This window comes from Nyctereutes procyonoides, unplaced genomic scaffold (assembly GCF_905146905.1).
Source record: "Nyctereutes procyonoides isolate TBG_1078 unplaced genomic scaffold, NYPRO_anot_genome, whole genome shotgun sequence".
NCBI lineage: Eukaryota > Metazoa > Chordata > Mammalia > Carnivora > Canidae > Nyctereutes > Nyctereutes procyonoides.
The window spans coordinates 2,006,455-2,031,996 of record NW_026575126.1 but is presented as its reverse complement, the minus strand read 5'-3'; the positions used below and the strand labels follow the sequence as shown (position 1 = coordinate 2,031,996).

The following is a 25,542-nucleotide window of genomic DNA, read 5'->3' as shown; positions in this document are numbered from 1 at the left end:
ACCTCAAAGTGCATAATTGATACCCCCCTGCCAAGTCCCTTTTGCTGTGTGACGGAGCACATTAACAGGTCCTAGACATTAGGGGGTGGCTGTCTTTGGGGGGCCCTTTTCTCCTGCCTTCCCCACAGTGTAAGAAGTAGGAGCACAGCCCTGGGGTTAGCCTGCGTCCTGTTGAGAACCTGGGCACGCTAAGTAGCTTTGGTGTGGTTAACTTTCCCTCCCCTGCAGCGTGGGCACAGCGGGGCACACACCTCCCGGTTATGAGATGGAGCGAATCTACAGACACCTAGACCCGTGCAGGCACGCACCGTAGCCTCCACGAGTGTTAGAGTGTGACGGCTGAGTGACACCCCAAGGGCTTTATAGCCAGTAAATCCCAGATGAGAGTTCCTGAGTCTCCAACAGCACCAGATTTATTGTCCAGAAACTCTCCTTCACCCTCAATCTGGAGGATATTGAAAAGCCACCATCGCTCTCTGGAGTGCCCAGCAGAGCAGAGGGTCCGCGTGTCCTCTAGGGCAGAGGGCGGGAGGAGGGCTGGGAAGTCCTGACTGTCTCACTTGTGGTTTTCTAGTGGCGGCTCTCAGGGACAATGGCTCCGATCGTTGTCCACTGTCACTGTGGACACGGGTCCCAATGGGAGGGCCTGCTGATGGTTCTTAGGAACGTTCAGGGCCTACTTGCTTCGGTGGCTCCGAGTCAGGAGCACTAGCTCTTTTTCATAACAGCTGCCCCATCTAGTTCCTGGCTTATGGCATCTCTGAGCATGTTTTTCTAACGTCTGCCATCCCATGCTCAGCGCGATGGTTGTCCCCTCGCACCACCTCCAGAGAGCGTCCCACCACAGAGGGACCCACGCACGTCAGAGCCAAACCCTATCTGGAGACAGCTGGACAGGAGCTGCTAACAGGCATGCCCTGTTGTCATTTTTCTTCCCCATTTTTAAAAAACCAGCCCTTATGCAAGTCATTAATGTCTTTTTTTTTTTTCTAAAAGTATCCAGAATAGATTTTCTAAAAAAAAGTTTAACTTTTCACAAGTGATTTTGAAAAGTGGCGAGTATGGGAGGTTTTTCATAGTGTTAAGATCTGACCTTGTCTTTACAGGTTACCTCGTCTATCCACCTCTGGACATAAACTTTAATGGACTCAGAAAGTCTACAAGGCCAACATTTAACATTCTCACGTTAGAGGAGAAAGGAACTTTATATAGCTTTTTAATGATGAAGGTGAATGGCTCTGACAGACTCAGCTATTGTGAATGTAGGCCCCAAAATAGAACTTGTCTTAAGGGAACTGCGACTTCAACTTCTGAAATATGCTTTTCTTTAAAATTCTGAAAAATCTTGGCTGGAGCTGATGCTAAGAAATTGGTTTCTAGGAAGGCCATATCTCAAACAAAAATTGCATACTCTTATCATTACGATTCAGAACACATTCATTAAATATCATAAAATATAGTACCTTATGCTTTCATATAATTACGAAAGTTCAAAAAGGGTTTCTGGAGGGAAAACTGACTCATAAAAAGCAAACCCAGTTATAAACTCAAGAGATTTTAAAGGTTTTTGTTTTGTTTTGTTTCTTTTTTTTGCCAAAGTATGCAAATAATTTTTTGTTTTCATGGGTTTGGCAAAATTAATCTGAAGCTGTGTTGTGGCTCGTAGAATTTACTTGACTCCCATGATTAGTGGAAGATTTGACACATCAAGGATAAAGGTATCATCAGTAGTTCCCTTCTCTGGGAATCAGAAGTGTGATCACGAAATTTTTTTTTTTTATCACAAAATATTTTAAGACTAATTACTGAGTGTCAAATCTTTGGCTTTGAACAATTAGCTACCTTAATAACCGAGGAGTCGATATGTGGCAAAAGAAGAGATTTACCACGTGGCCGTTAGAAACTAGCGGAGAGTGGGGAGGGAGAGAGACGGAGAGAAGGGGCCTCGGCAGTGAGCATGAGCTTCTGTGTATTAACGAGTCTTAGCTGACAAAACAATGACATGTTAAATTCACAGGACAGGAACAGAAAGAATCATTTAGAAGCCTAGGAAATTTGAGCCTCAAAAGACAATTGACCAAAGTCCTCTAAAATTGCACAGAAGTCTTGTGCACTTCTGTGCGTAGATGTTTAAAGGAATGTTTAAAGGAATAAACATAAATGTTTAAAGGATGTTTAAAGGAATAAGCATATATAAACATATGTTTAGTGTATTTATTTATTCATTAAATTCTCACACATTTTAAAGTAAACATTAACAAAGAAATCACTTGGCCGCATTCCTAAAAAAAACGTATTAAAAGTTCATTGGAGCGACAAGGAGACTGGTACAACCTATAGGAAATACTACACGATTGCAGATACCCCAGTGGCAATATGGAGTTGGTCCTAGTGGACGAAGTCTACATTGTTTGCCCTTTAGGCTTGCATCCTTCTTTTAGGGCATTTAAAGGTTTGTTTAGTAACCAAATTTTTGAAAAATATAGATTCTGTATACCAATATAGACAATAAATAAATATACACACACTATATATGCTTGATAAGTAAATATATAAATATATTTATATAGTTTTCAAGATACTGCTTTTCTGACTTGCCAAAAGCATCCCAAAAGTAAGCTACTTTCTTCCCTTTTATTTGAGCTTCCTGTAGGAAATGACACATTGACTACTAGAATATTTTTTATAGTTTCATGCTGATCATGATGCACTACTCTTTTTTGGGGGGAAAATTTGAGTGTCAGGGTTAAAATTATGTCTGACTTTGGTTACTTTATAATTATAATTTTCCTGTTATTAATTGCTCCCGGGTCCCAGTTACTAACTAATCGTGAAACATCTCCGGGATGTCTATCCATTGTGACTGAAAGTGCCTTGGCTTCCTGTTCATTTCTTAGTGAAATTCTTGACACTAAAAAAGAGATGTTTTTTATTTGATTTTCATATTTTCTCTTAAAGGTAAATGATCATACTCCTTCCATATTGTCTTTTCAGATTTTTGGCTCTTTGGAAAAAACTAAAAAAAAATCTTTTCATTTCTTTTATTTCACGGATTCTTTAGAGCCTATCTTTACTGTGCCACCTTGACTGGGAGTGAGTATTTGGATTGCTGAGCTTCATACAGTTTACTGATTGTGTCAGGGCCCCCCGTGGGTTTTCTTTTCAGCTTCAGATATAGCCTAAAATAGTAAAAACTATTAGAAACAGGAGTGGGGGGACCGTAGGTGGCTGTGGATTCTTCTTTGTAGCAATTCCTAAACTGGTATTGGTAATCAGCTTTCTGATTATCATCACGGCAGGGTTCCTCAAAGCCTCTTCAATGGCATAATTTTTGACACTATTTCAAAATAATGAACTGAAAAGTGAAGAATTCAGTGAAAACTTTGCCACGTATGCTAAAATAAGGTTTTTGCAGTGAAAAATTATTTTGTTGGAAGCTATATTCAGTCAAACTATGATCCCTTTAGACTTAAGTTGTGGTTTTATTTAGTAGCAAAAACACGTCATTGTATAGTTGGACCACGCTAGACTCTCTGCTCAGAGGTGGCAGTGAACTCAGGAGGTCGGGAGGCCGTGCTCGATGCCCAGAAGGCACATGGCCTGAATATAAGCTAATCTTTTATTTAAAAATATAACACACTGTAAATTCTGACCTATGAGTCTAATTTTCTGGCATAGTTCTACGACTTTCAGGTTAACCTGCCTTAGTCTCTCTTGGAAATCTATCCCCATCTGTCTGTGGCTTTCTCCAATCTATTAGAAGAATTCTAAGGGAGAATTTACAAAATTTAAGAATCAACTCTTTGAGTTTTACATGATTTCTTCACACACTCAAAAGAGAAACATGACACGATAAAAGTGTTTTGTAGTTATTTGGTTTTCTTTTTTCACTTGTGTTAGATTCCTATGATCTTATCTCTTGTTACCTGGTTCCCTCCTCCCCCGCCCCGCCCCATCTAAGGGTGTTGACTCCAAACTTCCCTCCTCCTTCTGATCTAGTTTTGCAGACCTTTTGCTACCAAGGAACACAGATTTGCTTCAATTGGTGATTATTATCTCTTACAGAAACTAGGACTATGTTCTTAGAATATAGCAGTGCCCCCCCCCTTTTTTTACGAAAAATATTAACCAGAAAAATTACAAGGATTTAAAAGCCGATTTAAAGGGGTCTCACTGCGAAAAGTCTAACAGAGTCGACTTCAGGGTCCATACTGAAGAACCAGGTGCTTTGGCAATTTCTCAGATCTCATGGTTGAAAGCATGCAGGTCCTAGGGCAGTGCAAGCATAGATGCAAGCATATTGGAATGTCTAGGACTAAAGTGCTTTCAGTCTGAAAGATGGAAAAGAAACCCTGTTGTGTTCATAATAATGTGCTGGATGCTTCTGCGGACCTGCCCAGATTCCCTTTATCAAATTGGTGCTCGTATCCTACAGGTATTGCCAATGGCTCACATCGGACACTTCTCTTGAAAATGACCCCTCAGCCGGGAGCCTACTTACTATGAAAGGCTTGGAAGGTTATACCCTCCTCCCTGGGGGTGTCCTACAGCCAACATGACACCGGGGTGCAAAGGACTGTTGGCCTCTTCAAGGTGACACCGCCCTGGTACCGTCCATCACCTGAGCACTCGGCACCAGGCCTTGCGCATCTCTGGTCAGTTTCTCCCCTGCCCTACCTTGCTCCCATCACTCCTTGTAGGTTTCACCCGCGAGCACTTCTTCAGTTAACTACTTGCACAACAATCCCCAGCTCGAGCTTTGTACCTAGGGGAACTGACTTTAGACAAGTACAAACTACAAAAATTAGAGCTCTGCGGTATCTTCTTGCTTGGTAGGGATATGCAGAGTCTATATTTTGCTTAGAGTGGAGGCCAGAGTCAGTACGGAATAACTTTGGGGGTGGAACGGAGGAAAAGTGGATGATACTATTATTAAATACAAATTATTGACATATATCTCAAATGTTATGTGGATAAAAAAAATTTTAGAAAATATTGCTGCAGGCAGAGACCTCGTAGCTATTCCTTTTTATTTATTTATTTTTGTCTTATTTCTCATATTTCCAAGAATTCTAGTTGGTTTATAGACTTTGGTTTATACACTTTTCAAGCAAGAAAGTAGGAATACTACGCGGCCCCTGGAATACCACTTAAATCATGTAGTATTAACTTCATAAATGAAAAAAGGTTTCACGCTTCCCGAAGATCTTTTTTTTTTTTTAATTTTTTTTATTTATTTATGATAGTCACAGAGAGAGAGAGAGAGAGAGAGAGAGGGAGAGAGGCAGAGACATAGGCAGAGGGAGAAACTGGCTCCATGCACCGGGAGCCCGACGTGGGATTCGATCCTGGGTCTCCAGGATCACGCCCTGGGCCAAAGGCAGGCGCTAAACCACTGCGCCACCCAGGGATCCCCCGAAGATCTTTTTGACCCTCAGTAATGAACTTTCCTTCATTGATGGGCTTGTCAGTTCTTGTTAGTCATTATGTAAGGAACTATTTATGAATTAATTTTAAGCGCTTTCGTATTTTGACTGAGAAGTGACTAGTGCTTTTTCAGTAAATGTCAACAAACTTAAAAGTCTCTAAATCTTTTCCCACATTTTCTCCCTGCTTATTTTACTCACTTGTTCCATGCCAAATGGCTAAAATGATGCAGCAGATGGAACATAGATAATGTGTAACTCTAGCAGACTAATATAGCTACTAATACAGTAGCTGTGTACTTGGGCTTCAATTTATTGAACAGTATTTTACTGATTGTTATAAAATATCACACAGTGATAGCAACTTAATTCCAGTGATTTTCTAAATATATTGTTAATTAAAACATGGCAATTGGTGTTCTTATTTCAAATGGTGCTTTTTCATTGCCTTATATTTTTCACATGTATGCCCCAGTGATTTTTTGTGTGTGTGTGAAGAACCAAGCTTGTGTTGAGTTTTATTATATTCTTTTATAAGCTGAGTCCATGTCTTGTCTTCTTTATATTATAATGTCTGGAAGCTGCATTATCCAACTGTCTAAAGCACAGTGCCATGCCTTTTAAAAAAGTCTCATGTAAGTGGAATACCTGTGTGAATCGTGTTTTTTTTTTTTTTTTAAAGATTTTATCCATTTATTCATGAGACACACAGAGAGAGGCAGAGACACAGGCAGAGGGAGAAGCAGGCTCCCTGCGGGGGGGCCGATGCAGGACTCAATCTTGGGGTCATGCCCTGAGCTGAAGGCGGATGCTCAACCGCTGAGCTCCCTAGGTGCCCCCCTGTGGGAATCGTATTGACAGAAGATTATGAGGAGTACATTTCTATCAATATTTCTAAATAGATTCAAGATTTTTTTAACACAAAGAACAGAATATGAAAAAAATATATTTTAAAAAAATCTCACTTTTAATGTCCTCAAAGTGGCATTCTGAACCTCAAATTACAATGTGACTAAGATGCAGCTGAAATAATCAATTATGCTTTAAAGCAATTTATGCTTGGTACTTATTTTTTAAGAATTAGTTTTATATCTAAGGCTCAAAAGGTTAAGTGTCCAACTCTTGGTTTTGGCTCAGGTTATGGTCTCAGGGTTGTGAGATGAAGCCCTGCGTCAGGCTCTGTGCTGGGTGTGGAACCTGCTTAAGATTCTCTCCGTCTGTCTGTCTGTCTCTCTCCTTCTGCCCCTTTCCTACCCCACCCCCACCCCCTAAAAAAGAAAATCTACAAAAAATTTTTAAAATGAAAATTTATGGGCAGCCTGGGTGGCTCAGCAGTTTAGCGCCACCTTCAGCCTGGGGCATGATCCTGGAGACCCGGGATCGAGTCCCACGTCAGGCTCCCTGCATGGAGCCTGCTTCTCCCTCTGCCTGTCTCTGCCTCTCTCTTTCTGTTTCTCATGAATGAGTAAATAAATAAAATCTTAAAAAAATAAATAAAATGAAAATTTAGTTTTATATCTAAAATTTTTTTTAACACCCTTCCTATGTTTAGTCCAAAATGCAGTATGTAAATAAAGAGTATTATCGCTATCCTTTGCTCCTGAATGTTATTTTCACATAATTCATAGATTCTCCAAATTACTTTGCATTACAAAATCACTTGAAGTAGAATTAAGGAGGGAGTAGATATATAAGTTATATTATAAAATTAATTTAGAAATAATAGAAAGTAAATCATATGTGTCTAGTAGTTGTACAAAATAAAGGAAATATACGCAGTTTCATATTTATGCAGTGAATGTAAATCGTATGCTGTGCGGAGTTCTAGACATACGTGTTTGCTATTCTTGATTTTTATATCCATGAAGAATATATGACAAGAAGTAGGCATACAGCATGTGCCTTTCTCATAAGTCAAGAGCAAATCTCCTGCAACTTTTGTTTATGAATCACCCAATGCCGTGAGGCTGAGCAAACCTGGAAAATCATTTTTGTGCATCTTCTAACTTGCCACTGCCAAGTGTTTTCCTCCGGGTGTTATTATTCCTGAGTAAGATATCAAGTAAATGCTTCAATTCTGCACCTCTAATCCTTCTTCTCTTAACATTAATCATATAGCATTTTTTATTTGATGCAATACCCAGCTCCACACAAAGAAAAAACGTTCCATTGTTTTTCTAGGTGAGGAGGGAAGGGTGTAAAGGTGTTTAGGCCCTGTTGCTGCTGTTTCGGCATCTGGAGCCAGCCTTTGAGAAGTCAGGATGAAGTATAGTACAATGCTCTAAATCCCAGGATATTTATGTAGGGTTTATTGAAGATTATATTTTACATTTGCCATGACTCTGAGCTTGGGATTTTACCGGTACCACAGGCAAGGTAAAACATTTAAACATTTTAAGAACATGGATTTCTTCCTCCTATCATTTCCGTGTCTACATGCAGATTGCCCAAATCAATGGAAATATGGGTAGGCTCTGTGACATCTGCTGAACATGGTTATTATTCTAAAACTGTGGAGAATGAGTGATTGCTTGGTTCCAGTGCCCCAATATGTATACGTCCTGATGTCAAGTGTTCTGGGGATACCGGTAACATAGCTTCCGTTTTGATGCTACGACCAGATGCTCTTCGTGGGACTCTTCAGTACTATGCTTTCAGAGCATATAGAGAAAGGGGCTATGAGTTTTCTTCAATATCTTTAAACTTTAGGAGCTTAGTCTTTCCTCCTTAAATGAGGCAAGGAGGGATATCAGCCCCTGAACGATGAGTTATGGGAATACATCATTAAAAACCCACTCATCTTCAGGGTCTTATGACTTATGAAGACACTACAACAACGTGGTATCAGTCATCCATTTAATCCAGTCTCTTCTTTCTAACAACATTTTTCAGTGGAAATTGTACTGGTCAATTATGTGAATTTTGCCAACATGAGTTATTATCCCATGAACATTCAAAAATAGGCCAAGATTATTGTGGTTTGTTCCATTGGCAGAATCACCACTATCATGATACCTTAGTCTAAAAGCTATATATAATTGCTTAGTAATCCACTGTTTACAGTCTGCGTCTAATTATCTAGGTTCAATAGAGAATACATGCTGACTTCCAAGGACTTGTTGAAACAAATATCTAGACTATGACTAATTAGAGGACTTTGTAATACTTTCAATATTAGAATATCATATTAGTTTCATCTCTACAGGGTATAAATTCATCATGTGGCTCTTCTGCTAAGTGGCATTTGCAGATAGAGGCATGCATCATAGTGCTTATTAAGAGAAAAGTATTTAGAGTCAGATCAATTTGTGTTCAAATCTTGTCTGCCACAGATCACCTAAATGACCTTGGATGAGTTAATTAACCCCTCTGGGCCTCAGCAAAACGAGGGATAATAATACTCAACTAATACAAGTTGTTATGAAGATCAGATAAGTATATGCATATAAAGAGCCAAATAGAGTGACCAGCACATTACAGGTACTCAATAAAAGGCTGTTATTTTTATTACTTTTACTATTATTATCATCAGATTTGTTAGATCAAAATCTTTCATCTCTCCGTAGTGTATGGCTCTCCTGACAGCATTGTTTCCCTATGATAATAGACCAGATCATGGCTTCCACCCACTTCACTGGGAGGGCAGAGGCAGGCATTATGTGGGACCATTTTTCATCTGGTTTTCTACGCTTTTCCCTTTCCAAGTACGTAAAAGCAGTTGTAACCTGGAGGTGAGCCCCAAATAATGAACTGCATGATAAGTGAACTGGTCTGTTCAATCATTAAACCTTGTTCTGACAAAGACGTGAGCTGCGGGACTGACCGTGCTCTGCCCATTTAGCCCCAGGACACCATATTTGATTGGGACAAACTTGAGGTCTTTGAGAGGAGTTAAGTTTGTAAGACCAGGTGCTGTTAGAAGCTCTCAACGTCCAGTACAAAACAGTCCCCATGTCTGGCTCAGTCCTGAATTCCCCCTAAAGCCTCAGTTAACTTTCAGACTGTCTTAACTCATGCTACCTCAGGTTTTAAATGGGAACTTCTGTCAGACTGAACAAGAGAGCTCACTTTTGCCCCATTCCCATATTCCCAGCCCATATTCCCAGGCTTTTGGGGTGACTACTTGACACTGCATGTTTTCTCTGTCCAACTCGATAGCAGGTAATCACTTTGGATTTTATCTCACGATGGCCCTTGGCAGTTGGCTGAAACAACAGCTCTCATCAATCGTAATAAAGAGGATGGAATAAATCTACTGTTTACCTTATATGTGAAATCCTCAATGTCTCAAAGACATTCAGGTATCTTGGATACTTAGAATTTTGCCTGACACTGCAAAGGATTCAAACATTCATGAGCAGTAAGTAAAATAATATAGTGTGGTTTTTGAGAATATTTCTAATCCATGAGGTGTTTATTGGAAGAGAATACATATCATATTAAAATTTAGCTTTTGCTTGACTAGGACTCCTCAAAAAGCACCCACCTCTGACTCAGGTAATAGCTGTCGAATGTAAAGATCTGTTTAATTTGGTTCTCCTCACTCTCAGCTGTGAATTAGCCAACTTATGAAAAAGCAGCGTGTTTTTCAGTATTGGAGAGAGGGGTATTTTTTTAAGTTCCTTTTCACTTTCTTACTGTTTGGCATTTTGGTCACTTTGGGCACTGGGTTCTACTCTAAATATTATGCTACCACTACAAGAATGGGACACTGGGCTAAAGAAATGCAACTGAATTCCCAAGAGATTAATCCCTTTCCTTGTGAGTGAATTAAGTTCATGTAATAATTGGCAAACCCAATGTCTTTAGATCCTCTCTACACTTTTAACTAAACATCCACCATATGTTTGGCATGACATCAAAAGTGGTCAATAAATTAAGAGCAGTCTTGAGAGGCTTCTGCAGATCCGGAACTTTTAATTACTCTCATCAATTTTGCAATAATAGAGACTCACTTTTCAGATTGTGAAGTGCTTTAGAGAGTAATCAGACGAAGAAGAGTGCTTTTGAGGGGGAAATCTTTCAGTGGACACATTATCAATTTGAGCTTTATATCTGTTGCATTTAACCAAAAGAGCAAATTATAATATCATAGAAGTAGTTCAGTGTCATCAAAATGTTACAAATTAGAAGTTAAATTAATAGTTCTAAAATGTTCATATTTGTCATAGTGGAAGAATTACAGGCAATGATCTTAAAGCCTTGCATTTACTCTCTCCTTCAGTTGAAAATAACAGCAGAAAAGCAACAGCATTCAGACCTCTTGACTATTTAGCAATCTGTCCATCCCTAACTTAAAAATTTATTACCCTGTGCCTTCCAGAAATACAATGAAAGGATGTATATGCTGGTGAGAAAGGAGAGAAAATATGTCTTTTGGATTCCAACTATCTTAAGAATGATAAGGTCATTAACTTTTCATTGGAAGAACTTGTGGAGATGTGAGACTAGAGACAAAGAGAAGGGTCAAGATGACTAAAACAATGATTTGAGGCTTTTAAAAGTATATGTTTCTGATAATTTTGAACTTTCATACTCTTTGCCTTAAAGTAGATGGATAATTTGTTAACATTAAGTAAACACTTGGTCCTACCAAACTATGAATATTTTAATTTCACTCTATGAATGGTTATTTCAACATCATTTCCATGTAGAAAGGCAGTATTACTGGTGCACAGACATTCTAACCGGCATTCCCCTGATTATATAGGACTGCTTCATATACATTCCTTATATTCCTTAAAGAGATTTTAATCACCTGATCCTGGCGACAAAGCATTATTTAATCATTCTGTTACCATGAGGAAACATTTTCCCAACATAACTGATCTGCAAGCAAACTTTTGGAAAAAAATGTTACAAATTGCCTGTATAGGTTTCTTTAAAAATATACACAATTGTGAACAAAACACAAAGCCAAAAACAAACAACTCTCCTTTCAAAGAGAATGCTTCATTTTTTGCCCTATTCTTAGGATTTGTCAAGCACTGTGGTGCTGGACAAAGTTTTTGAAGTCCAGCAATTTTTTTCTGACCTTTCTTTTTCTGCAGTAAAATACAGTGTTTTTGTAATTAAAACTGTCAATAAGAAATTCACTTCTTACCTTGTCAGAAGGTTTAAATGGATTTCCTTGTCCGCTAATTCCACCACTGATACTAAATCCAAGGCCAGGATTCTTTTCTATTCTCACACAAAACTATGTAAAAAAGATATAAAAACATGATCAAATATATATCAAAGCTAAATATCTTCACATGATTGCATTACAGTAAAAAAGATTTACATTTCAATGAAGTTCTCAGGGTTAGCCTATGTTAGTACACAAAAGACAAAATATTTAGTGCTTCTATAGGCAATAAGTTATGATTGAAACTAGCTTGAAATTACCTGGGCAAGCAGAGATTAGTAAGTATTTATTCATTATTGTGTGTAGAAATACACTCTGATTAGCAGTTTTTGGAAATTAAAAGCTTTATGACAATAACAAGACTGTGCATTATTTCAATTACTTTCTTTAAATGCACATATATTCTGGCCACTTAGAAAGGACAGTATGAATAAATGGAAGAAAATTTGCAAATATACATTGAGGGAAAATGCGACTATTCAGATAATTTGCTACTGCTTTCTAGGAGGGTAGTACAATTCATCTCGTTGGCAGATGATTCTATTGTTTAGGAATAGCAGGGCTTTTATTTTGAGAAAGGGGAGAACTTTTGACCGTAGTTTGAGTGAAGGTGGAACAGAGGAAGAATGTAATACTCAGTAATAGAAGTTTTGGGTTTGGCAGCAGCTCCTGAAGAGGCAGTTAGAAGTCTTGGAAGACAGAGGAGCGCCCTGAAAACAGAAAGAGGTCAAGAATATGGAGACTGGGGGAATAGTCAATAAATATTTAGGACCGTGAGGGCTAAAATTCTGGTGTTCTGTGCTGTATTATCTTCCCAAACCCTAAACCATCAAGGAAAGCCTGTTAAACACAAGAGCTTTGTGCTTTGAGACCTATGGGGAAATGATGGCACCCCAAGTTAGGTCCACCTCACGTGAAGGCTGGAGTAAAGCTGACAGCGGGTTTTAAGAGTGGATGCAAAATGTAGATGGAGAATTCGGCAGAAGGGAAATCATTGCCAGGAATGACTTCGGGAGGCGGTAACAAAGCTAGGAATTGATGGTGATCCTGAGCTGGGATATGTATGCGGACCACGGCGAAAATGCTAGTTTTCCATGTTAAGTGTGACGAGGTGACCCAAGATCAAAAGACTTGGGACCCCAGAGGGCGCATACACTTTGGTTACAGAAATAAAGAAAGAGAGAGAGAGAAAGAGAGAGAGAGAGAGAGAGAGAGAGAGAGAGAAAGGGAAAAAGAAGAAGAAAGAAAGAAGAAGAAGAAAGAAAGAAAGAAAGAAAGAAGAAAGAAAAAGAAAGAAAGAAAGAAAAAGAAAGAAAGAAAGAAAGAAAGAAAGAAGAAAGAAAGAAAGAAAGAAAGAAAGAAAGAAAGAAAGAAAGCCACTTTTATAACTTTTAAGGACAGAACAAGTACTGGAATTAGGGGAGCCAAGTATTACCAGAGATTAGCAGGCAAAAGATTCATAAGGAGTTAAGAAAAAAGTCTAAAGAAATACATTGACAGATATCTTGTATTTATATAAATATAAACTGGGAAAGTTCTTAAAGACGATTGGGATGTTTGCTTTATTAAGTAGTTTAATGTTTCCCCCAGCAGTCTTGCTTAGTCAGCCTATTAATTTGCTTGTAGACAAATGTAAATGCCCAAACACTCTATTTTTATTTTCAAGATACTTTTAATCTCTACTTCTTAGTTCAAAGCAAACTTGAGTACTGTTCCTGGCTTAATTAGCCTATATTATGAGTCGCTGGGAACTGTATTAATTAGGTTTGGCCGTTTAATAAGACTATCCTTAATTTACTCTCATATTTCATAATAATAAATATAATGTTTAACTATTACATAGTTCACTTGCTATACAAGGGCAAAACACTATCCACTAATGTGATTTTTATGGTAGAGTCTTTAATGAATAGTTTCTAGATTATGAATAACTGCAATTACCATAAGTACTTTCCCATATTTTTATTTAAAAGATATGTTTAATTATAACTTTTCCTCTAATTGAGCTAGATTTGTTAAAACTAGTTATCATAGGGTAATGGCAACTACAGCTTATAATAGTTTTGTATTTATACGGCTCACCATCTGTGGATGTGTACACATAATAGCTTCGATAGTTTAACTTTATTCCATATACCTTCAGTTTACCTGGTGATCCTTTTTCATTATTAGTGTTTAATTAGAAAATGGAAGAAAGGAACTAATATGATTTTCACATTTTACTTTCATGCTTCCCCATATATCTGCACATTTCCAATTAAATTATTTGAAATTTGGGTTATATCTTTCTAATGTGAAAACCTCATATTGCACAGAGAAATATATGGAAGGGGTATAGACTGCTGGCGTTCCCCAGGCCACTATAAAACCTGAAAGGAAACATATGCAACAGATCTTATTTACAGAGTAAATTGCCGAGAGTACTTTCTAGTGGTTCTCTTTCAAGGTACTGACTATATCTATTTTATATTACTGTCAATCTGAAGGCACTAAAAATCTAAGGGAAACAAATTTCATATGTGCCAAGTATATGAAGAACTGCCTCAATATATTCTTTAATAATAGAAATAATAAAGATGACACTGTGGTTTTATAAATGTGACAAACAACCATAAATTCTGGTCTGAAGCTAGACCGCCCTTGGGCATGCCGTGGTATGGCTAATGGGTTGTGTTGCGACTGTTGTGCCCCATAAAGCATGTCGGAGAGAGTATTCATCCCACATATAAGGCGCTCCACCTGCCTGGTAACGGGGCCATAAAATGTAAGAAGAGAGAATACCTCACAGCCACGAAGCAGTCGGAAACTAAAGAGGATTGGCAAAGAGGAAACGCAGTTTTCTTAGCAAAAGGTCAGAACTGAGAGGCTACTAAATAGCTTTTTTAGTGAAAATCAGCGTTTCTGTTTTCTATTAAGATATTGGTATCAGTGAATGAAATTTCTGGCCAAAAATATAAATGACAGCCTTGAAGTCAAGGGTGTGTTTGCTTCTTTAGAGTCTGCTTCCATCATTTGACTTTAATTCATGCTTGTGGCCTGCGTCCATCTTGCTCTAATTAACATGCTGGGCCTTATTTTAGAGAGGTCTAGGATAAAATGGATTGTAATGTGGCACTGAGGTCCTGTGAAGTCGTAATACATAATCTCTAGAAGGTAGTTATCTGAGTTGGTCTTGCAAGGCTCTGGCAAGAACAAAGGAAATGGTAGCACTTGTGTGTACATGTGTACCTACAAAAAATGTGTATGTGCGTGTGTGTGTGTGTGTTGGGAGGTATAATTCGGGATTAGGGGATTGCATTCCAGAAAAATATTTTGTGATGCTGTAATGAGCTGGTTTATTATGATATGTTCCAGTTACGATTCTCTTTCCTGGCAGTATGCAGAAAAGCTTTGAATGGATACCTGTTGCTTTTGCTGCCCACGATCCACGCATCCTAATTCTGGTGGCTGTAACCTCAATCTCTTTTTGAATAATCACCTGCTTCTTTATTCTCAGCCTGTATGCTTTGGATGCATCATGTTATATCTAGGCCTAAAACAAAGCACTGTATCCTCTAGAAATGGGATTGTTTACAGGATGGGGAGGTGATCCAATCAAAAAGGAGTAATGAGATGCCTACCAGGATTTCCAGGAGAGAGAATCTTCCTTTCTCTCCATCTAGTTTTAAATCTGAGAGTGTCTGGAGCTTTTGACCTATTTTTCTACCATGAGATGGGAACCAACCCACAGAAAGAAGTCATGAACCTAGCTTTCAGCCTCATCTGTAGCTTGCCCATCCCTGAAGTTTCTTTTTTTTTTTTTTTTGCTTAAGTCTTATTAGGTTGAGTTACTTATAATCAATAGCCCTACTTGATGAAAAATCAAGGGGAAGATTGCTTATTTGTTGTAGAAGAATTGACTTTTCTTATCTTTTACTTAAACAAAAAAACCAAAATATATAGTTTAAAAATCTTTTTGGGAAGTGAAGCAAGCAGAATTTTAAAAAATCGATACTGATGGGAATTCAACGTGAGGTTTTGATCTATTGGAAGGTTGCTAATTGTTGAAGCATCCAGAAGGAACCTTGTAATCAAGAACATTTCTCCTCTGAGGCCATTTCTAGGCCTGACTCCTGAGGGTATTATCATAGAGTAGCTCTAGTGAGGAGGTGGCCACATCCACATGGATTTTTATGCAAGTAGGATACTTGAGTCACTTCTGTGAATCATATCTATTTTATACCTATTATAAAATAGATATTATCATCTATTATCTATCTATTACCTATTTAGTTATCTAGATATATCTGTATCTATTTATTTCATATCTATGTCTTCATTGACTCTCTAGAACAATGGCTGGCACTCAATTAACTTTTGTTTGAATAAATATATGCATATGCGACAAAAGATATTTTCAAATATGCATTGTCAAAAGTATATAGTGGCTCCTTCTTAAAACATGTGATGAGCTATTAGAAGGTATGCCAGTTGTTCAATGGAATGCTTCAATTATGCAGTTAACTGCTTGGAAAAACCATGATAACTTTGAAAACAAAAATTGTTATAGTCATCATGATTCATGCCTTTACTCCATAAATACTTTTTGGTTTCCTACTAAGTGCCAGGCACTTTTTCCAGACATATAAAATATCCTTGCCCTCATGGAACTTACATTCTAGTGGGGAAGACATACTAAATACATAATCAATAAATAATTTCAAAGAGTGAGATGAGCTGGGAAGAAAATAAAGCAGGAAAGGCAAGAGTGATGGGATGGGACAGGAATGGGGAGCCATTTTAAGGAGAATAGCCAGATGATATTTCAAATGCTCAAGTGGCATTTTAGCAGAAATATGAATAATGTAAAAGATCACGCAACAGACAAAAAGAAAAATGGGAAAATTATGCCAGCGCCTAAAGTCAGCGATTTTAAATGCCCTAAGGATAAATGGGTCCTTATAAAATCAAGAAACAATAAGATGGCATAAGGATAGACACACAGATCAATGAAATAAAATTGAGAGTCCAAAAATAAACCCTAACCTTTTATGGTCAGTTCATTTTTAAGGTAAAAGATCCAAGGTAATTCAATGAGAAAAGAACAATCTTTTCAACAAATGGTACAGGGACAATTGAGTATCCACATGCAAAATAATGTTCTTTACCCCATCTCACACCATAAATAAAAATGAACTCAAACTAAATCAGAGACTGAAATGTAAGAGCTGAAACTAAAATAACCTAGAAGAAATAAGAGTAAGTCTTTATGATCTTCAGTTAGGCAACGATTTCATAGATATGAAAACAAATGTGATAAAAGAGATGACTGATTTTATAAAAATTAAAAACTTTAGTGTTTCAAAGGACACTACAAAGAAAGAAAGACAACCCATGGAGTGGGAAAAAATATTTGCAATGTATATATATGGTTAGGGTCTTATATTCACAATATATGAACAACCCTTAAAGTTCAGTAATTGAAAATCCAAATAACCTAATTTAAAAATGGGCAGGGCCACCTGAGTGGCTCAGTCAGTTGAGCGTTTGACTCTTGGTTTAGGCTCAGGTCATGATCTCGGGATCAATCCGAGCCCTACTGTACTCAGGGTGGAGTCTGCTACAGATTCTCTCTTCCTATCCCTCCTGCTCTCTCTCTCTCTCTCCACCCTCCCTAAAATAAATGAATAAATTCTTAAAAAAAAAAAAACCCTAAAAACATGGGCAAAGAATCTTAATAGGCTTTTATCCAAAGAAGACATATGAATGGCTAATAAGTGCATGGAAAGACACTCAACATCATTAGTCATTAAAGAAATATATATGAAAATCATTACGATATACGGGTGTCTATAATAAAAAGGACAGACAATGGTGAGAGTGTGAAGAAATTAGAATACTCCTTCATTGCTGGTGGAAATGTAGTATGCGGCAGCCACTTTATTTACTTATTATTTAAATTCAATTAATTGACATATAGTGTATTATTAGTTTCAGAGGTAGAGCTCAGGGATTCGTCATTTATAGCACCCAGTGCTCATTCCATCACGTGGCCTCCTTAATGCCCATCACCTGTTACCCCGTCCCCCCACTACCGTCCCCTCCAGCGACCCTCAGTTTATTCCCTATGATTAAGAGTTTCTTATGGTTTGTCTTCCTCTCTGATTTCATCTTGTTTTATTTTTCCCTCCCTTCCTCTATGCTCCTGTTTTGTTTCTTAAATTCCACGTATGAGTGAGATCGTATATAATTTTCTCTGACATATTTCACTCAGCCTAATACCCTCTAGTTGCATCTACATTGTTGCAAATGGCAAGGTTTCATTTTCTGATGGCTGAGTAATATTCTGCTGTGTATAGACCACCCCTTCTTTATCCATCATCTGTCAGTGGACATCTGGGCTCTTTCCACAGTTTGGCTGTTGTGGACACTGCTGCTCTAAACATTGGGGTGCGGGGGTCCCTTCAGATCACTACATTTGTATCTTTGGAGAAAATACCTAGAACAGTTGCTGGGTCGTAGGGCAGATCTGTTTTTAACTTCTTGAGGACCCTCCACACATTTTTCCAGAGTGGCTGCCCCAGTGTGCATTCCTACCAACAGCGCAGGAGGGTTCCCCTTTCTCCACATCCGCTCCAGCATCTGTTGTTTCCTGTCTTGTTCATTTTGGCCATTCTGACCGGTGTGAGGTGGTGTCTCATTGTGGTTTTGATTTGTATTTACTGATGTGGCAGCTACTTTAGACAAGAGTTTAGAAGCTTCTCAAAATGACAAACATAATTACCATTTAACCAAGCGATTTGATTCCTCAGTAACCTCCCAGGAGAAATGCAAACATACATCTGTATAGAGACTTACGTATGAGTGTTCATAGCAATATTATTCATAAGGCCCCAAAGTGGAAAAAATCCAAAGGTACATAACCTGATGGATAAACAGTTGTGGTGTAGCCATACGATGGAATGTTACTTGGCAATACAAAGGAATGAATTAGCACTATATTCCACGTTTAGCACATTATGCTAATTTCAATTTCAGTCACAGATTTCAGTCAGTCACTAAAAAACTCACATATTTTATGGTCTCATTTATATTAAATACCCAGGATAGGCAAATGTGTAGAGACACGATGTAGATAAGTGATTGTCTAGGGCTGGGGGCAAATAAAGGAAAGGGGGTATGGAAATGACTATTAATAAGTACAAAGTTCCTTTTTGGAATAATGAAAATGTTTAAAAATCACGTGATGGTAATGGTTGCGTAATTGTATAAATATACAAAACCCACTGACTTGTATACTTCAACAGATGAACTTTAAGATGTGTAGATTTTATCAGTACGGTTAACAACAATAACAACAGCAACAATGAGTTCAGCATAACTAGAGAAAAATATGTAAAGGAAGAGTAGAAAGAGAGGAGGCGGCGGCCAGATCTGTAGGGACTTTATGCCATAGTAAGGATGTATATGATTTCAGAAATTTCGAAGCCACTAGAGCTTTTTAAACAGAAGAGTGACATGATCTGATTTATATAATGACATGGTATGATAATACATAATATGTAATATATTAAACATATTACACATAATAATCATTACATATTATATTATAATTTATTATATAATCATTATATATTGTTATATAAGGCAGTTATATGTAATATATAACAATATAATAATATAGTAATACAATCAAATACATAAATGTTAATATTCAAGAATAATTAAATTTTTTACTCTTCTACTTCCATACTTTTTTGTTGTTGTTGTGAATTACAGATGCAAGTCCAACTCAAAGTACTAATTAAATCTTTTGAAAAGACATAACTAATAGAGTGATGAATAAAATCCTCTGATGTACCATTATCTAGATCTTTCAGAAAAAAATTAGCCAACTCCGGAACAGAAATTCAAATGCTTTTTTTGTCTGCAAATAAATTATAAAGGTCATTCATTTCATTTCCTTCATTTTACACTTAAGGAAACCAAGAAGATCATACATATATTTAGTGGAGCACCGAGAGAGTCCTTCTGTTCCTACTACAGTGTTTACCGAATTCTACTATTTGGCTGCACAGAACTTCGAAAGTCAATTCATAGATTTTGTGGTGTTGAGTTACACATTACTTGTTTCAAACTGTGGATTATAACTTCAGAGTTGGAGCATTATTTTGGTTCCCGAAGAACAAAATTCTAAGGGGAAAGTATTTATAAATAGCAACACTCTAAGTGGAGTAGAATGAGGTTATGGGAGTTCCCTGAAATCAATTGAGTAAAAAACATATATTAAAATAATTTTAATATTTATTTTCTAACCATCTTTATCAAATTATTGCCTATTAACTTAAAAATCCATAATTTAAATAAAAAATCTCCAAGTTTTTATTCTTCTGTCAAACATTCAGAATAATGTTTTCTTCCCTTGGCCTCAACGGAGGAAAGCCTCACCTTTGTGAGCTCTTGGGGAAGCTCACGAGAGCATCTAATCCAGAGAAATGTCTGAAATCTTGTCTTTTCGCCAACTGTCCTCTGTGTATTATTAAATATGAAAATGATTTCTTCCCAGGTAGATTGGGAAGGTTTTGGAGTTTTGTTTTCCGTCGAATATTATAGATGCAGGTCACTTTGTATGGCTCACAAAGACTAATTCTAAGGTAATTCAAGTATAATCAGTTCTCTTTCAGGGACATACTCAGGAAGAGTCGGGAGACAACCATGGGGCTCCTGCCATTCTGATACGAAGGTTAATTAGTGGGTGTTCTCCTCCCGTCTGGGGCAGACGCGGACTCAAGGGTCTATGTTTCTACTGCTTACTACTTCAGGGTGAGCTCGCTGCTGACTTCTGTGCCTGGCTCTAGTGCAGCAGGCTGCAGCATATGGTGCAGTAGACTCAAGACCCTCGATTCTAAGGCCAGCTCAGCTTCTAGATGGTTGTGTGACCACAGGCAAGACAGTCCACTTCTATGCAGCTTACGTTGCTACCCAATAAAACAGACACGGCTCTGTCCGTATCACATCCTTATGCAAGCCACTTAATCTATGAAAGGGTTTTGAGATGTTTGGAGCATCATGTTGATGTCTTTCCTTCCTACTTCTGCTTTGGTATCTGTATGTTCCACGTGTATAAACATATGTTGTCATGGAGTATACATTTGCAAAAAAGAAACACCAAGTTGGTGTTAGTTTTTTTTTTAAATTTTAGCAAATTATGAACAAGTTATGAATCAAATCAGTGATAAATAACAATATATTATTCACCTGGTAAATTAAATTGTTGAGTTAGACAGTATATCTATATTGTCTCTTAGCCTTGGCTATACAATGGAATCTCTTGGGTCGTTTTGAAAGTTCCCATTAACCAGGTCTCATCCAGACTAATGAAATCAATTTCTCTGGGGTTGAGGCCAAGGCATCAGTGTTTTTTAAAGGCCCTGAGTAGATTCTAATGTATGGTTGAGGTTGAGAACAACTGATACACAGTATTGCATTGTGAAGGGGAGGATAAGGCGCATAAAGATCTTTGCTTGGACTGGGAAACCAAGGAAAGAGCTGATAGGAGGAACACGAGGGCTAAGGAACAGGAGGCCTTAGAGGTTTTTTTTTTTTATGTGGCGTGGGATCAGGCCTTCACTTTCTGGCTTTCCTCAGTTCACTACTTAATATAACTCTGACTCTAATCCTTTATTATGTTCGCCAATAGTCAAAATGGCTTGTGCATTAAAATCTCTTTTTAAAGTTTAATCCCCTGAAAATGAATTTCAAGTAACATGCACATGGTTTTGTGTTGTAGATGATTTGTTAAAAAGAACATCATTATTAGAAATCAGATTTCTGGGGACACCTGGGTGGCTCAGTGGTTGAGCATCTGCCTTCAGCTCAGGGTTGTGATCCCGGGAGCCTGGGATTGTGTCCCACATCGGGCTCCCTGCAGGGAGCCTGCTTCTCCTGCTGCCTGTGTCCCTGCCTCTCTCTGTCTCTCATGAATAAATAAAATCTTTAAAAAACATCAGATTTCCAGTATAGAAATTAGTACCTTGAATCTGAGTAGCACTTTATGGCTTAAAAATTACTTCCATATATTTAATTCTAGAGTTGAAAACTGTCTAAATCAAAACTGATTTGATATTTAATGCTGGTGAAAAAATAAACATGTAAACCTAAGTGCATCAAGTTAGAATTGTTAGGCATCTTGCCCTGTTTTATTGTGATGGGTGGTTTGAAAGTTGAGATATCTCGTCATTGAGAAGGAACAGCAAAGTTTGCTAAGTGCTTCTTTATGGCTAAACAAAGTTAAGAACTCTGGCTAGGCAAAAAATGACATTCATTTTAATTCAATGCCATCAGTGGTGGCACTCATTATATATGTTCATTGGCATATGGAACTTGTCCTAATCAGGTTAGAAATGCATTAGTTCTTTGGATCACATTAGGAGATACAGAGATTATGCTTTTGTTAACAATAAAATTTTTCACTTGTTTAGTACTTTTTGGTTTCCAAAGCATTGGAATTTGTCATGTGAGTTCAAGACCACGCTCTATCTGCATAAGACAGTTCTGGAAGTCCGAATTGTAGCCAAAACAGATTTAGTTAATATTACTTGACAAGAAGAAGACACTGAGGCCACAGCAGGTAAGTGTCTGAGGTCATGTGGTTAATTTAATGGCAAGATTGGGACACAAAACTTTGGTTTTGGGTCAGAGAAACTAGGGCTAAAATTCCAGCTTGACCACTTATAACTTTTACAAGTTACTTATTTTCTCTGTGCCTTGATTTCTTCATTTGTAAAAAAGGAAAAAGAAAAGATTTTTGTGATGACTAAATGGAACATTATGTGTAAACAGGACCAGCTATGTAAGTAGCGGTGCCCAATGAAAACATGACGCTCCTTGTTCAATGACTGTTACTAATCCCAAGTTGGCAACAGCAGAGCACTAAGCCAAGTGTGGGGTCCTTCTAAACATAGGACCTTGTGCAACTGCACGGTCACACACCCCTGAAGCCACGCCTGTGTCAGTATATATGGCACATGTACTGTAGAGTCCTCTCTCCTTATCTGCAGTTTTGCTTTCCATCACCCTGGTCAACTGCGGTCTGGAAGCGGATGATCCTCCTTTTAATTAGTCTTCAGAAGGTCACTAGTAGCCTGACGCTGCATCACAATGCTTACGTCATCCACCTCACTTCATCTCATCATGTAGGCGTTTTATCATCTCCCATCACCACGAGAAGGGTGAGAACAAGATATTTTGAGAGGCAGAAACCACATTAACGTAACTTTTATGGCATCATATTGTCATAATAGTTCCATTTTATTATTTAGTATTGTTGGTAATCTCTTACTGCACTTAATTTATGAAGTAAACTTTATCTTAGGTTTGTATGCATAGGAAAAAACAGCATATGAGAGCTCAATGTTACCCATGGCTCCAGGCATTCACTGGGGGCCTCGGAATATATCCCCTGTGAATAAGGCGGGACTAGGGTACACACTAGAGCATGGCAGCCGCTCAATGTACGGTAACTGTTGTCCTTTCTTCTCCTACTTTCATTCAGACCACTTTTCCCAAAATTCAAAAATGTGTAAGTGTATATTTTTTTCAACTATCGCATTGTAATAAGTGATAACTTTTTTAAAAAAGTAAAATCTCTGAACTTTAATAGAAATTAGTGTTTCATCATGCTGTGTACCTCCCTGTACTATGTTTATGTTTACTTGCACCTAAAAGTTATGAATGATTTAGGTTTTTTTCCATATTGAGCAAATAGGTCTTCCTCAACTTACAATGGGATGGTGGCCCAATAAACCCATCATAAGTTGAAAATATTATAACTCAAAAATGCATGTAATGCACCTAACTACTGATATCATCGCTTAGCCTAGCCTACTTTATATGTGCTCAGAACACTTACATTAGCCCACAGTTGGACAGAATCACCTAGCGCAGGGCCTGTTTTACAATAAAGTGTTGAATATCTCATGAGATTTATTGGCTACTGTACTAAAAGTGAGAAACAGAACAGCTGCAAGGGTACAGGATGTTGTAAGTGCGTTGGTGTTTACCCTGTGATTCCACTAGCCCACGAACACGAATTTTGATCTCAAAATCCAAAATTCGAACGTGTATTGCTTTGGCACCGTCGTAAAGTTCAAAAATCTTAGTCAAGCCTCTGTAAGCTGGGAAACGTCTGCACTTGACCAAATTAACATCCTTGTGATCATTTAGGAGAACTCTGTTTTTCTCTTTATGGTTCTTTTATTGCAGCACTAGAAATGCCTTATTAAAACTGAGTGTCTTGATTTATAGGACTGAAACCCACATTAGAAATTTTCACTTACTTCTTTGGTCTTTGCACTTCGATCACTACCCTATAATTTTCATGTGAAACTGTACAGCTACAAAATATTTTAAATATCTCTATTTTTCCCTTTTGCTAACTATGGGATAAAAGCCTTTAAAGTGTGCATGCACACACACACACATATTGAAGAGGTCTGAGTTTTCAAAAGAAATATAACTTATGAAAATAAAAAAAATACATGTAATATTTTCATTGTAATGTGACATCCATAACCTTCAGTTTCTCTCTCTCTCTCTCTCTTTGGTTTCATTTTGCTTTACTTGCTTTTCTATTTGTAGATTAGGGGGGTTGGGACTGATAATGATAAAGTTCCCTCCAATATTTTAATTCTTAAAATGCTGTATTTCTATTTCTTCTATTTTCTACGTCTGTACTTGCAGTGCCAAACTTACTGTGCATGTCTGTAGAATTGCATTATTTGACTCTTAAGAAAACTTTTTTTCTTTTTTAACATTTTATTTATTTATTCATGAGAGACACAGAGAGAGAGGCAGAGACCCAGGCAGAGGGAGAAGCAGGCTCCATGCAGGGAGCCTGATGCGGGACTCGATCCCGGGACCCCGGGGTCATGCCCTGAGCTGAAGGCAGACGCTCAACCACTGAGCATCCAGGGGCCCCTGAATGTTTCAGTTTGTACCTTCCAGTTTGAAAGGCACGTGATGTTGGAGCCGTGGATCAAAACACCTGTCAGGGATGGCAAATACCTTCTCTAAAGAATCATAGTGTTGTAAGTTTAATAAGTATGTAAACTCTGGCCTTTAGTAATCCTCTCATTGGTCAACCTGTACAATTTATGTATTCTTGAGAAATAATGTAAAAAAGGCCTTTAAATTTAGAGTGCTCAGAGTAACTGCATGCTAATACTAGGCGTATTGTTCAAAGTAGGTGAAACAGGATATTGATCTCAGTGGATTTTTAAATGTGCTGATTCTGTGCAAAAAAAAAAAATCATGTAGCTACTAATAGGAATAAGGAAATCCAAGAACTGCATTGAGTTTTATGATATTTGTTGGGGGAGGGAATATGAATAATTTTAAACATTTTGGGTGCCTGTAGTAAAGCATAATTTAGAACTTTATTAACTTTTAAGAATCTCTGGAGACGTTAAAAACCTCATATCATTACTTGATTATGAGCACGTGTCTGATTTATTTACCTTAAATCCAACACTTGACCTAGATCACAGCAGGACGGGAAGAAAACTATCTTTAAAAAAAAAAGCTTATGATTCTGAAGATGATTAATACCTAATCTCAGCCTTAAGAAAGGTATTAAGAAACAGAGGCAATGTCTAGAGCAGCTGGGATCCAGATAACAAATGGCTTTTAACAGTGTAAAGGAAAAAACTGGAGAATGAAGGTAATGTCCGAGATGTTCAGAAAATAAGGCAGGGTGATATGTGAAGCTTCAAGTAGGCAATAATAAAATGAAATCTTATAAAACATACTAAGGAGTTAGTGAAGTCAGTAGGAGCTATGCCTATTTGTCTGGAGAATGAAATAAGAGAAATTAATTTTGTGAGAGTATGAAGATCTTAATGTCTTACTTTCTAAGCATAATATAATTCAACAGATAAGATCCTATTTGGTTTTCTGGTTCCAAGGAAGAAAAATACATTCTATAATGGAAAAATAAATCCTAATTTTAGA

The 25,542-nt window shown here is 37.6% G+C and overlaps 1 protein-coding gene across 2 annotated transcripts in view; it reads right to left on the bottom strand.

The window, feature by feature from the left end:
* Positions 1 to 25,542, bottom strand: part of LRRC7 (leucine rich repeat containing 7) — a 385,857-nt gene that overhangs the window by 18,177 nt on the left and 342,138 nt on the right. For both annotated transcript variants that reach the window (XM_055339299.1, XM_055339300.1), the window contains one exon: positions 11,530 to 11,622. In XM_055339299.1, coding sequence (XP_055195274.1) covers positions 11,530 to 11,622 — 93 coding nt within the window. The remainder of the gene's footprint in view (positions 1 to 11,529; positions 11,623 to 25,542) is intronic.